Genomic DNA, 14,845 nt, shown 5'->3' with positions numbered 1-14,845 from the left:
TCCCTGCCCCCAATCGCCTCTCCGCCTCTCCTCCCCCCCCATCTCTTCCCCTCTCCCATCTCTCCCCCTCTCCCTCTCCCTCCCCCCCATCTCCTCTCCTCCTCCTCCCAATTTCCTCTCCACCCCCTCCACCCCCACAGTTGTTCCACTCGAGCAGGAACGGCAAAATATTAGAGGTAATTGAATTTTCTCTTGGAGCAACATAGTGTAAAACCGCCCTCTTGTCCTTCGTGTTCATTCATTAGTGAAATGTTTCGCAGAATAGTACACACGCATGGTGACGTCATCATACTCGCACCGCAATGATCATCTTCTACAATATTTTCCAATACTTCATGTGGATTCATTACAGCTGCTCTTGTATATGTTTGCTGAGCACACATTACCTTCCAATGTCTTTGTTGCTCAGCATCCCGTGTAAGTCTAACGTTCATTTTGCGGTCTCGTTCTGTTACCTCAATATTTTATTCATTTTGGAGATAGCATTTACAACACGAGTGGTGACAAACGATGCTCCGCCCCTCTCCCCACGTGCAGAGTACCTAATTGCAACTTTTTATTCTGACTACATAAAGACAGCTCAAATGGAAAAGTCCCTGAGAAAAAAGTCTTATGGGTGGCGTATAAGAATATATTGCACCTTTGTCCTGGGAAAACCAAAATTACTTTTTGTTACAGAATAGAAAATGACTTTTTAAATTAAAGATTTCAAATAAACTTCTTTAAAGTGTACGTGCACATAGTTTATAAAATAAGAACAAATAAATTTCCTGTCTGTTTATTTATTTATTTTACTTATGTGAATTACATGTCAATGCTCACGTGAAATGGTTTCTTTAATGATCCTGATGGGAACATGATTGTCGGCCTTGAAAACTCATGCGAAAACCCCCAAAAAAGTGTTATAAAAGATTTCACGATTTTATTTCCTCCTAGAAATGAAACGCATCTTCTTTGGGCGGTGTATAATCGCTCGGAACGAAACAGGCATGGCTGGTTTCCTTTGCTTGAGTTGTAATCAAAATGTACCTTTGTTTCTTCAAAAAGTAATTTATGATCGAAGACGTGTTGATTCAGCTTAAAATGCACATCATTCCCGGTTGACTTCATTTTTAAACTTGAATGTATTGAAAACTTTTAGCTTTACAAAGTAACAATAGATTAAAACCAACGTTATTAATAAATCTTGTATTCCAAAGTTACTTTACATTATACAGGCCTTCTCATTCATAATGCATTTTGTTCTATAAGGCCAAGTAAAAAAAAAAAAAAAAAGTTTCTCGTCCCACCCGCTTCCTTTTTGGTCGCCGCCTACTTTTATTTACTATTTAATACTATTTTTTTTTAATATATGTGTTAAAAAAAAATTGTTTTGCGAAGAAACTCGGTCTAAACTTGCCGTTTCCGGGCGTTTGCTGATCGTATCTTGTGCATTGATGATCTGAACTATCATTATGGATCCCGCCCTCTAACGAAACTTCCTGGTTAATACATGCTAGGCTTAACGCAGACACTTTTGCTAAAGATGGTCAATTCTCGCAGCGGTTGTGCACTGGGCAAGTGCAATTTACGTGTAAAAAATCTTGCATTTCATACTTTTAATGGTACAAATTTGAGTAGGGAATATGACTATATTCGTGTGTGTAAGCATACGTTCGTCGACAAAAGTTTTGAAGTCTTGGTTCGCGAGATCAGTTGTAGATGAGAAGCGAACGTTGAACGATCTCTTCGCTAAATTTGCCAGTGGAGAATTTGACGATGGAGATGACATTGGTGATGGATACCAAACAACGAAAAGTAAGTTGGCGTCGTGATATAGCGTAAATATTTAAGCCATATCAAGACATACATTTTCTAGTGTACTTGTTTTTAATACTTGGTGCATTTAAAAAATCCATATGTAGCTGTAACGCTATACTTGGATGGCCTAGTACTAGTACTAGTTGTAGTTTCGTGTATTCTGAAGTGTGAATACAGTCAGGCCATAGTCATACCCTATGATGTAGGTTTAATGGTGGGGAGGTAGGAGTACAACGCGGGTCTGAGTGAGAAGCTAGGTATCTAGGCCTGATGTAGTTAATAAAGTAGGCCTAGATTTCTGCAGTATTGATTTTTCATTTATTTCGTCAAAGAAAATACAATCACAAAGAATGGCAAATATAAAAATATAACAGAACATGTTGTAGTATATATAGAGGGGCTAGTTAGTGTATACATGTTGGTGGGGTGCACTCACAATCACATACTCAACTCGCTTGTTTTGCTTAGCCCATGAAAAACTTAGTACTCATTTTTAGTACTAGGGCATGCCGTACTATATCTATATCTAAAATTATATCCCCCCCTCTATTACATGAAATGGTTTGGTACTGAAATGTTTTGTGTTCATTCGCAACGCCAAAGCGAACGGCGAACGCTTACATGAAATGGTTTGGTGCATGAATGTTTGGTCCATCGCAACGCCAAAGCGAACGGCGAACGGCTTGCGAGTACAGTGACAATCCCCCCGGGGTTTTTATTAGTTTTAAAACATAGTTTAACGCCAACATAGCGCCAACATAGTTTGCAAACGTGAAATAAATGAATACGCTCTCAAATGTGCCATCCGAGGCAGAGTGTGTCCGCCACGTTCGGCACACGCGATAGCTCGCTGCTCTGATTGGTTGAATCGTTTTTTGGACATAGCTCGGTAAGTAATTGTCCGATTAATATGAAACCTTGAAAAGGCACATCCTCGGGTCCCCAGCAATATACCTGGCAAGTTTAAAGTATATCGGACCCGTGGTTGTCGAGAAACAGCGGTCACAGACAAACAAACGTACAAACAAACACACAGAGATTACTGGAATTATAGATAGATTATTTTAAAATAAATTGTTTGATCCCATTGTATGTAAATTTTTCAATATATCATGTGGTTTTGTCTACAGGTAAAGGTGAATATTGGTCAAAGTACGGACAAGTTGGATGTGTCCGCAAAATTGGACGAGTGTCTAGCAAACTGTGTCATGCCTCGGCCGTTACATCGAGTTTGTTGTCAGAGGCAGCTGCAGAACCACCAGCAAATGCACACACCATAAATCCCTTTTCCAACATGATGGCAGCACAGAGAAGCTACAGAAACCTTCCAGCACAGTATCCAGAGGTTAAGCCTAACAAGAAAATACAACTAAAAAAATGAACAATTCTTGTACTATTAGTGTATTACTAGCCCAAACCCGTGGAACATCCACGGAGGGGAGGATGTGGTGTATGGATAGAGTGTACCATTATGGATGGCATAGGGGATTTGCATGTCCGAGTAAGAGTTAGGAAGAAAGATGAGAATGAAGAGTGCGTATATGAACAACGATCGCCGACACCGGCACAAATGCATGCTCTGGATTGTCCACTCGGTGGACGGCTTGCTTTCACCTTCGCCTGTCCAATCAGCGGACGGCTTGCTTCGCCTTCGCCCAGCAGACGCCAATACGATGGCGTCGTAAGATGGCATCGTATCGGCAGTTAATCGGATGCTTTTGGGCCCCAACGTCGGCTAATTCAGATTTTTCGAGTATGGCTGTACGTGATAAACAAAGAGCCGTTCGTAGATCGTAAATCCATTAGTGCCGTGGGCATCGGGTCACTGGGTGCGGCGTAAAAGGGATAACAAAGTCGAGTCCTTACAGTATTATTATATAGATTGTGTATTTATATTAAACAAGGACACATACCAAATTTAAACATTGTCATCGTTTCTTTTTTGTTTTATTCAAATATAGTTTGTCCGGTGCAATACATGACATGTTCCATTGATTGATTCTATTCATATGCCATTTCAGTTAAAACATATTTATTTGCTAATTTGGAAATGAAATTGCAGGCCTTTCGGTAACAATCAACACTGGCATGTTTCACATTACATTGGACAAACTATAGTCTTTAAGTCAGCCACAGTGGTCATTCAATTCATGACAGCCATCTTGGAAAAAAAAATAGCAAAAAAAAGAAAATAGTAAGGGCCTCCCTCCTTTTTTCAAAAAAGTCTGGACAAGAAACATTTTTTTTTTTTTTACTTGGCCTAAATGTTAACTTTCATCCAATATTTCTCGGCTGTTATTTGGGTGGTGTATGATAAACCGTGCCGATCTCAGCTATTTCCTGCCTGTGCGTTAACCTTCAACAAACCTTCCCGTTTTTTGCAACCGAGTTTAAAACCATGTTTGCGACTGAAAAATGAAATCAGATGGTGAATTGGTTGAGATAAAGCCGAGTCTCAATGGATTTTGTGACAGGCCTTTGAAAATGCATTTTGTTCTATAAACGTTGACTTTAATCGAATTTTATTTCCGTTTTTTGCAACCGAGTCTAAAATCATGTTAGCAACTGAAAAATGAAATGAGATATCGAATTAGTTTAAACTAGTGAGGTACCCGTGCTACGCATGGGTGGGAGACCAGAAGCAGACAGACAATGCAGAAACGTTTTTGCGGTACCTGGGAACGGACGGACATTTGGTGAATGATAGAAAGATAAAACAGAGTAAGAAACCGTGGGCCTAACAAAAGAGGCCTCAAAGCTATGCGAATAAACAACATGGTGGATATTTGTTTTTGAAGCCCTCCCAGACCGGGTATAGCCACACCCCCGGATAGACTCAGAATCACCTACGGATAATATATAGATAGATATGAGATGGCAACAAAATGTTTTATTTTTGGAAGGAGTGTTAAAATTTAATCGACACAATCACTTCCTATTTGTAGCAGGATCTTATTTTGCAGCTTGTCAATCCAGTCACTGAGGGAAGATAGCTGGCTTCATGTATTGGCGATGGGCAATCCTGGTCCTTCCTGTATTGCTTTTACCTCCTTGCCTTGATAGATCGGCCGATGAATGTGTATCAGCTTTTTACCTGTGGTGCTGTCGTCCAACAACTGCTTGTTTTTTGTTTCAGTGAAAGTTGAAAACTATAATTGGCACGCACTCTCATTGGTTTTTATTGTCGACGCCCTTTAAGTGATCATTGCAATTGCAAGCAATACACAAGGCAGTGTTTAGAGAAAACTGCTTTGCCTCCCGATTCTGGGCAGGGTACTAACATTCTTGTAACGGGACAATGCCACCTTTCAAACGGTAAAGCTTTCCTCAGTGACAGCATAATTCCTGTGACTTGCATGGTTTGTTCTTCAGAATGGCCTTTAAAAAAAAAGAGGCTTTGTCGGTCCTCAAGATTTATTTTTAATTACTGATGCATGAGACTTGGTTGGAATCTCGTTATACATACTACAGGAAGTTTTCTTTATGCATGAAAACTTATGTATCCACTTTCAAAAGTGTAAGATTTTAAACTTGTGGATGAATGTTGACTTTTTGCAGGTTGCTATAAAATCACAACGGTGTTCAGTCATGCACAGACTGTGGTTCTCTGCGTTGGCTGTTCCACTGTACTGTGCCAACCCACTGGGGGCAAGGCTCGTCTTTCAGAAGGTACCGTTTGCCCTCTGCTCTGGTGTTGAACTTATGAGATTTCAAGTTAATTTAATGGGTGGAAAGTGATGCATTCTATAGTAGTGTTGAAACATAAATGTAGATTTGAATTTGTAGAGGGGAGCACAGTATCCTAACTTGCACTCCCTCCCCCAACCCCTTCCGCCGTAGGCTGCTCCTTCAGGAGGAAACAAAATTGATTGAATGGCACCGAAGATGGGGTTTGGTGGTAGAGGTTTAAGCTTTGGCTTTGACCAACTTGTTTGAATTGGAGTGTATTTTCAGGCCAATTTCAAGAAGTTTTATTGAAATGCAAATCTTTTACCTTTACAATGAAACCTTTAACAATCGTTAATGTCACCAAGGGTAGTATACAAGTACCATTTTTTTTTTTTTCCAGGTTGGATTTCTTTCAATGAACAGTGATCAATGGTTTGTTTTGCATCATGCTTGAATTAAAGATCAACTGTTAATTCAAACTAACCTCTGTTGGTTTTAATTCAAACTAACTTGGAGCTCTAGTTCCTTGTAAGGCACGGTTTGGGTTGCTGACTGAACTTATACCTTCAAATTGGCATGTGATTATGTGCACAAAAATGCAATAAGATTGAAACCAAAACACAAACATTTATGTGAAAATTTTCATTTCAATACAAGTAAAAAGGCACAAGTTGAAAACCCTGATGCAGGAATGTTTTAAGTCACGGCCTCTGCTCTGTCATTAGTTGCACTGGCAATTTAATGGGACCGTTTTGGCAAAGAAACTACCTTTGACACCTCAATTGGCACAAGTACAAATGTAGTCGAAGAAAAAACAAAAAGATTGAAAGCATGATCTATTCTAAAATCTCAGCCGATTAGCTTTTGCATAGCATTTCTCCCAAGGCAGCAAACACATTGGCTTCGCTGGTTAAGGCCACATGCCTCGGCGCAGCGAATTAATGAATGACTACTTCAGGGAGCACCCGCTGAATAGGCTTCGGGACATCTGTACCGTTGAGTTATGGACAAAATTCCATGTGCATGAAGGGAACGGTTTAAAATGATTTTTGGTTGTAGCATTAGGTGACATGGCACAGTGATGAGGCCTACAGAAATAATAGGTGTAAATCCGCTCAACAATTTTCTCCCGGCCTGGCTCAAATGCTGTTTACATCCTGCAGTGTCTGTTCCAATGATTGTTCAATTCTCAGCTTTTCCTCCTTTGTATTGGCGATTTGTTCTGCAAGCACAGAATAGTTAGTCCTGCAAATAAAATAATAATCGTGCCCCCACCCCCACGCTGCTGTAGTACAGTACCGTACTTGGCTATGTTTCTCGTTGTTGCATGCAAAAGTGACCAACCCAAAACGTTTTAGAATTACCAGCAATCCCTGGAGATTCCAGCTTTTCAGGGTTCCATTAAAGTGCAAACCTTTGGTAGAAAAATCAAACATTCCATAGTTTGGAGATTTGACTCGGTGCCGGAATTGATTAACCAACTGATCCTGTAGTCTTTTTCAAACTGCTATACTTTTTTTAGAACAAACAAATTGCAACAAAATTACACATGCTTAATCATCTCGCACAAATAATAACCTTTTGTCCAATTAAGTTTTCTCCTGCACAGAATCAAAATTCACAGCTGAACATACCTCAATTTTTTTTTTAATGGAATCGAAGGTATGGCTGAATTGAAGGCTACTTTTCTGCCTCATGAATGCTCGACGATCAAACAACAAAATCAGTGACATCATTGTGCTGTTTTTGTCTTGACATAAGATTAGAAGTTCCAAAGGCACAGATAAAACTTTCTATAAAAGTTTCACATTTTTTTGGTCAAGGATAAAATTGGTAAAAGGAAGGCCAATATTATGGCAGATTTGTGCCTGTGATACAAGCATGGCATTTGGCACACAGAGTATGTCCTAAGAAAGATATTTGGCTCAGGCCATCGCAGATTTGTCCTTGTATCATCAAAGGCACAATTCTCCCAAATATTTCACCTATCTGCCGTACTAAAATTTGGGCGCCATTTTTATTGGACACATCTGTGATGACATAGTCAAAATATTTAACTGTGTACCAAATACCATGCTTGTATGTTCAAACAGTTTATACAAATTAATATACCATGTACCATGTACCATAATATACCATATAAATGGTGGCCTTTTTAGAAACAGTCACAGGACAAATATATGATAACCCTATAGTTAGGGGTCTTTATGTGCCAATTGTCAAGTTGTATGACAACAGTTTATACACAGTAATGTACCAAATATATGTAAAATAACAAGCAATGGAGGCCATTTTGAAAAATGGCCGCCATTGTTGTCACAGGACAAATCTGCGATGGCCCTATAGCCAAATGTCTTCCTTCGGGCATACTCTGTGCCAACTCTCGTGCTTGTATCAAAGGAACAATTCTCCCAAATATATCACCTATCTGCCGTACTACAATGGGTAAGGGTGAATGGGAGATTCCACAATGTAGGAAAACAAAATATTAACAACTATTGCTTGGATACAAAAGGATTGATTTCTCATTGCAAGTTACAAACCTTCCAAGTCATCCACAAGCTTCTCCAGTCTTTGCACATTGGCTTCCGAATAGTCGGCACGGTCCTCGGCCTGCAAGAAACATGATAGTCGCACATGTGAACGACTGCATTACATATTGTAGATTTTGAGAATTGGATTAACCGGGCTGGAAGCTCCATCACGATCTTGCATACGAGTTTTCAAAACATTACAGGAGCAAGAGTCAGAATAGTCTGACACGCCAACTGATTGTCGTTGGATCTGTTTCCTCTGCCACCGAAGGTGGATGGAGGTTATGTTTTCACCCCCGTCTGTGAACAAGATACACTACATGACCAAAAGTATGTGGACACCCAAACATTTAACATCTTTCCAAAATCATGGGTATTAATATGGAGTTGGTTCCCCCCCCCCCCTTGCTGCGATAACACCCTCCACTCTTCGGGGAAGGCTTTCCACTAGGTGTTGGAACATTGCTGTGGGGATTTCCTTCTTCAGCCACAAGAGCATTAGTGAGGTCGGGCACTGATGTTGGGCGATTGGGCCTGGCTCGCAGCCTGCATTCCAATTCATCCCAAAGGTATTTGATGGGGTTGAGCTCAAGGCTCTGTGCAAGCCAGTTAAGTTCATCCACACCAATCTCAAACCATTTCTGTATGTACCTCGCTTTGTGCACGGGAGCATTGTCGTGCTGAAACAGGAAAGGGCCTTCCCCAAACTATTGCCACAAAGTTGGAAGCACAATAGTCTAGAATGTCATTGTATGCTGTCGAGTTAAGATTTCCCCTCACTGGAACTAAGGGGCCAGCCCGAACCATGAGAAACAGCCCCAGACCATTAGTCCTCCTCCACCAAATTTTATAGTTGGCACTAAGCATTCGGGCAGGTAGCGTTCTCCTGGCATCCTCCAAACCCAAATTCGTCCATCGGACAGATGGTGAAGCGTAATTCATCACTCCAGAGGACGCGTTTCCACTGCTCCAGAGTCCAATGGCGGCAAGCTTTACACCACTCCAGCCAACGCTTGGCATTGTGCATGATGATCTTAGGCTTGTGTGTGGTTGCTCGGCCATGGAAACCCATTTAATGAAGCTCCCGACGAACAGTTGTTGTGCTGATGTTGCTTCCAAAGGCATTTTGGAACTCGGTGGAGTGTTGCAACCGAGGACAGACGATTTCTTTTTTTTTTTTACTCGCTTCAGCACTCAGCGGTCCCGTTCTGTGAGCTTGTGTGGCCCATCATTATGGCAGAAACTATAGCACTGAGGTGGAATTAGTTTTGAAAGCCATTAACTAGACCTATTCGCCGATGTATATGCCACGTTTCAGCCAATTTCAATGTGTAACCCTTAAGATATAATCGCCAACACATTTTGGATGGACGGACAGACAAACGCGAGTTTGAGGATTTTCTAATTAAACTCAAGAATGTGGAAACGGACTTTGCTGAAATTTGGAACATATTACCTCAATGCACAAAGCATTTACTTCTGAAATTTGCAGCTGATTTTGTCCAATAGAAGCCGAGAAACGTATTTTCAGTCTCCACGTTAAAGCTGCATACAGAGAAACGATCCCTTATATAAAGTGAGGGGTGCTTTGCACCTCCCTTTGATAACAGGATATCTCAAAAAGTTGTGGATGGATGATTTTGATTAAATGTGATTCTTTATTGTGATTTTCTGGGATACAAAATGTAAACTGTTCACCTGGCAGAGGTATGCTCTCTACTTGATATCCTCAAGCCACTTTACTGAACCAAAGTTCTACATTGGGGAGGACCGGGCGTGGGAGTCTCGGAGCATATTTGTGCGAGTGCGCTGAGGGTTGAACAAATTTATTCTTGTAAAAATGGTGAAAATAATTTACTCGAAAGCTAGATGAGCACAAATTTAAAGTATTATTGAGAGCTCATGAGGGGTTGGGGGAAGTAGACAAGTGAGTGGGGTGGGGGTAGGGATGAGTGACTCGAGGGTTGGGGTGGGGGGGAAAGGTGTCTATTGTGGAGAGAGGGGGTGGGCAGGGGGGATTGAGTGGAGAAAGCGGTGTGTGTGTGCGTACACACACATGATTATAACAGGTTAGGGTAGTAGGTACAAGCAGGTCAGCCTGGGTAGTGCTGCTGATTGATGACCAGAGCGTCCAAAGCTTATGATGGTACTGGCTCTGCCATGCGGGTGGCGGTTCAGAATCAAGCTCCAGTTAGGTAGTTTGAATGTGGGATCAATGCAGGGGGAGAGGAGTTGAGGTGGTGGAGATAATGCAGAGAAGGAGGTTGGAAGTGTTGTGTGTGCAAAAGAGAACGAGGAGGTTGGTCAGAGGATACAAGCTGTTGCACGCAGGTGGCGATGGAAAGAGCAATGACGTGGGAATAATAATATCGGAAGAGAATGGCAAACAGGTAGTTAGTGGAGGGACGGATAGTTGTGGCATGGGTGGTGATAGAAGCAAATGGTGTGTTATGTCGGCGTATCAGCCACAAACGGGAAGGGCTGGAGTGGAGAAACAGGAATTCAGGTACGTACTGGAGTGGGTTATGGGAATAGTTGAGCTGGAGGTGATGCTGTGCCTTGCGGGGGACTTTAACACGCATGTGGGTGTAGTGGAGCCGGGTGAAGAGGAATGTTTGGTTGGGGAACGAGGAAAAGAGGGTCGAGAGCTGGTGGTAAGGAATGGGATGGCCATAGCTGTGGTTCATTCTTTCAAAAGCAGGAAAGCCACAAGATTACCTATAGGAGTGGACAGCATAGAACAGAACTTGATTTGGTGGTGGTAAGAAAGTGACAGTTGTGGATGATTGAGGATTGTAAGGCAGTGATGGGAGAGCATGTTACCACCCAGCACAAGCCTGTGGTGTTTGTGGTGCGGATGAAGAAAAGGAGGGAGGTTAAGAACAGGGGTCGGAAGATTTTTAGGTGGAGGAAGTGTTGGGGCAACGTCATCGTAAAGGAGAAGAGGAGAGCCTGGTATGAGCAGCTTAGGAAAGAAGTGGAAGGTTTGTAGAAGGAGTGGAAGAAGTACGGAAAGGCTTTGCGCACCTGTATGGCCAAAAGGAAGCAGCATTTGTATGGACAAAATAAAGCAAGGAGAGCTGTGGATAAAGTGAGTAATGATATGGAAGAGGTTGAGTACAACAAGTTGGAAGAGGATGGTGGGAGGAAGATGATCTATAAATTGGCTCTTGACAGGGATGAGGATAGTAAGGACATGAAAGAGGGCAGTGCTCAAAGATGGTGGTGGGTGGCTCATGACAGGGTGGCAGAATTGAAGGTGTGGGAAGGATATTTTGGCTGGAGCTGGAGCTACTGCGTCATATAGAGGGGAATGGAATTGGTGGAAATCAGGGAGTAGGATGTGCGGACAGCATTGAAAAGGATGAAGGGAAGAAAGAATGCCAGACATTGAAGTGTGTACAGAGATCAATGTCACGGGAGAAATCGGGATCAGTTGGATGAAGAGGCTGTTGAATGTACTTATGTATGAGAGAGGGTTCAATTCCAGAGGAGTGGAGGACAGGGTTAATAGTGCCGATATGGAAGGGGAAAGGAGATGTTCAAGATGCAGGGAAGTACAGGGGCATTACACTTCGTCATGTCATGAAGGTGCTGGAGATGGTTCTGGATGGGAGGATAATGAAGAGTGTGGAGAAGGAGATCAGAGAAGAGCAGCAGGGGTTTAGAAAGGGTAGGAGAATGACAGATGGGATGTTCATGATGAGACAGCTGGTGGTGAAGAGGATGGAAGATGAAATGGCATTGGGATTTGCGGATCTGGAGAAGACTTGCAACACTGTCCCAAGAGAGGTGATTGCGATACCGAGATGGATGGGAGTGGTGGAAGCAGAAGTTAGGGAATGAGCTCAGAGTTTTGATTGATCCAAGGTATCTGAAGAGTTAAGTGTGAACACCAGTTTGAGGCAGGGAAGCTCTCTCAGCCCACTCATGTTTATTATGGTGATGGAGCTGCTAAGCAGTAAAGTAAAGATGAGCGGTATTCTGGGGAGGATATTGTATGCGGACAGTCTGGCTGTTGTGGAGAGTTGGCGGGATATGCAGAAAATACTGGAGAAGTGGAAGAAGGCATTTGGGAAGCATGGGCTGAAGATGAGGATATCAGCATGGTGGGGGTGTTTGGAGAGTGGAGAGAGTTGGCTGAGGACAGAGGAGAGTGGAGGATCGTGGTCAAGGAAGGGCAGAAGCTTGGTGCCATTGAACCTCACACTTATAAAGGGAAGAGAAGAAGTATTCAGACTTCAAAGCTTCAAACAATTTGCTGTTTGTCTTTGAAGGTCCACAGACATGGGAATTTTTGATGTGATTATATTGATTTTTAAGTTGCAAACAAAGAACTGAACGTGGTTATTAATTCTAATAATTTTTTGAGGCGGTACAGCTAAAAAAAGCAAACCCGACAGGGACTGCCCATAAAAATTGCAATTGCCATGACGTAATCAAAGGGAAGGTTGTCAGCATGCAATGGATACTGGCTGCACAACTCGCTTCAGACTCGTCAAAGTAAATTTGATGAAAAATTTTCTGATCAAGAATCCTCCATCAGAATCATTATAAAATCTACCTGCAGCAAAGATATCCTCAAGATGACGTAGCGAGTCACGTGGGTAATCAAATCACCGTTTTTGGGGGAAGCATGGCCAATCGAGCATAAAAGGAAATCAAAAAAACATTAATACCTAACTTCCAAGATTAAAAAAAAATTTTTTTTTTAAAGAAAAACGATTACGCGTCAAGTGAAGCAATATCTATATTCCACCAAACATGATTTTCTGTGTCTGTGGCCCTTTAATGTCGCACAGCGGAGCGAAAGGGGGACTGGTTTTCCCCTCTGTCCGTGTGTGCATGCGAACGTGCGTGCATAAGCGAAAGACCGAATTCTAATTTGGTGTGCGGGTGCAACCCACGTCAAAATCCAAGATGGCCACCACCATGTATGTCTGACGTCATGTATGTCTGAACCTTGAGTGGAATATCTTGAAAAATAAGCGAAGTACCAACTTATCTGGTGTGGGTGTATCTCGGCATAAGGAAGAACGCTCTTGAAAATTGGGTCGCCACGTCAAAATCCAAGATGGCCGCCACCATATATATGTGAACCTTGTGAGCGAAATATCGTGAAAAATAAACGAACTACTAACGTCTAATCTGATGTGTGGGTGTATCTTCGCATAAGGTAGAACGCTATTGAAAACTGGCTCGCCACGTCAAAATCCAAGATGGCCGCCTTGCGTCTTCCACTTTGTCAACTCATCACTTCACCGACGGGGGACCTAGGCGTAACGCTTGTTTTCACTAGCATGGGGAAGTGAAAGTTTATATATATATTTTTTCAAAATCGCTATTTGAGTCCATAATCAGGCACCTATTCAGGTAAGGTGGCACTTTAAATGTCAAATCCGTCATCACCAAGGTCGGTCTAAAATGTACAGAGGAATAAATCCAGCGGTTGGAAGCCACAGTCATGAATGTGGGTCTGTGTAACATGCGCCATGTGGAAAAGCGAGCTCGGCTTTCGTTAATCACATTTTCCTTGAAGGTCTGTAGAATCTTTTGCAGAAGGCCAATATAATATTCCAGCTGGGATTGGAGTTCCATGAACTACCTGAAGTACCCGGCGTTGCCCGGAAAAAAATCTGCGAAGTTGGAAAAATTGTTAAGTCCTCATGCGAAGAGTGCTTTAACCTCAGCATTGCCCAGGTAAAAAGGGAATTGTAATACCCTCTTATCACCAGGTGGCGCTACACGGTACACATTTACACCTTCCCCCCGGTCCCCTCCCACCCCCCCCCCCCCAATAGCCGATGTTACCTCCGCGCCTCCCTCCCAACCCTCCCCCCGCAAAACACAAACACACACCACTTTGAGAAGCTTGCGACGTGATGCCCGCCATTGCTTTCGAACATTACTTGACATGGCATATTCCAGTGATTCACATCCACACCAACCCATTTGGCTACTTGAGAACAAGGGTACACAATGATACAAGGCCATAGTTCGTTCATTGATTTTTGGAAATTAAACTTTTCCCCTCGCCCCCACCCCCACAAATTTGATTACACCTCGAAGCTCAATCTTTGGGTCGAAGACACCACCGAATATCCAATTCCTCGAACCTTTTAAATGCTCCTCATATCAGATGGTGTGCGCAAACATACATCTTGGGTTCTTAAAACCCATAAGTGCTTTCAACATATAGGAGACTTCAATCTGCCAAATTTGTGTTGCATCCTCACCTCCTTCACTTGTTGCTTAAGTTTGTGCAGAGTATCTTGCAAGTAATCCTCCTTATTGGTGAACTGTGGGCAGAAAACATTTCCAACATTTAAACCGTGTCAGTGTCGCACGGTCAAGAAGGCACGTCAGTGTGAGAAGTGTTACCTTCGACACCGATGCAGAATAGGACTTCAGATCTTGCTGCTTGAGGTGCAGTTCTTCCTCACGCTGCCGTGAAAGGCTTGGGAGGAGAGGGGTACAGAGAAGAGGGTTCACCTGTTTGGTGTTCCTACCTGAGCACAGAACTCATAATACTGGGATCCCAGGTTCAAATCCCAAATAGTGAGGATTTGTTGTTTGCTGGGTTAGTAATTCATGCAATTGTAAAGTACACCGACGTCTCCTAGCATACTCAATTGCGTGATAGTCATGCCAACTCTTCCACAGGTTCGACGTTGAGACAATTAAAGGACAAAGGGTAAACGAGAAAGCATCTCAAAGTGGAAGGTGACAAAATAAAGAAACGCAGAAGCGATTACAAAAACTTGATTGTGTTGGACAACAAGAAAATTAAACTGGCAAACTAGACAAGGCCTAGCTGCAAGAGGCCGAGTTAGACCAAAAAT

General features: G+C 42.5%; 2 protein-coding genes across 2 annotated transcripts in view; one reads left to right on the top strand and one right to left on the bottom strand.

Annotated features, from left to right (window-relative positions):
* Positions 1-5,948, top strand: part of LOC137431242 (small ribosomal subunit protein eS27) — a 15,553-nt gene extending 9,605 nt beyond the window's left edge. The window contains exons 3-4 of the mRNA XM_068122343.2: positions 5,359-5,469; positions 5,641-5,948. Coding sequence (XP_067978444.1) covers positions 5,359-5,469; positions 5,641-5,669 — 140 coding nt within the window. The 3' untranslated portion in view covers positions 5,670-5,948. The remainder of the gene's footprint in view (positions 1-5,358; positions 5,470-5,640) is intronic.
* Positions 5,810-14,845, bottom strand: part of LOC137431241 (uncharacterized) — a 34,416-nt gene continuing 25,380 nt past the window's right edge. Inside the window, exons 5-8 of the mRNA XM_078781711.1 lie at positions 14,385-14,460; positions 14,240-14,302; positions 8,013-8,082; positions 5,810-6,691 (exon numbers count right to left, since the gene is read on the bottom strand). Coding sequence (XP_078637837.1) covers positions 6,609-6,691; positions 8,013-8,082; positions 14,240-14,302; positions 14,385-14,460 — 292 coding nt within the window. The 3' untranslated portion in view covers positions 5,810-6,608. The remainder of the gene's footprint in view (positions 6,692-8,012; positions 8,083-14,239; positions 14,303-14,384; positions 14,461-14,845) is intronic.

The sequence above is a fragment of the Myxine glutinosa genome, chromosome 7 (genome assembly GCF_964187855.1).
Source record: "Myxine glutinosa chromosome 7, kmMyxGlut1.1, whole genome shotgun sequence".
NCBI lineage: Eukaryota > Metazoa > Chordata > Myxini > Myxiniformes > Myxinidae > Myxine > Myxine glutinosa.
The sequence above is the reverse complement of the archived record's forward strand: the minus strand, read 5'-3'. Positions and strand labels throughout refer to the sequence as shown.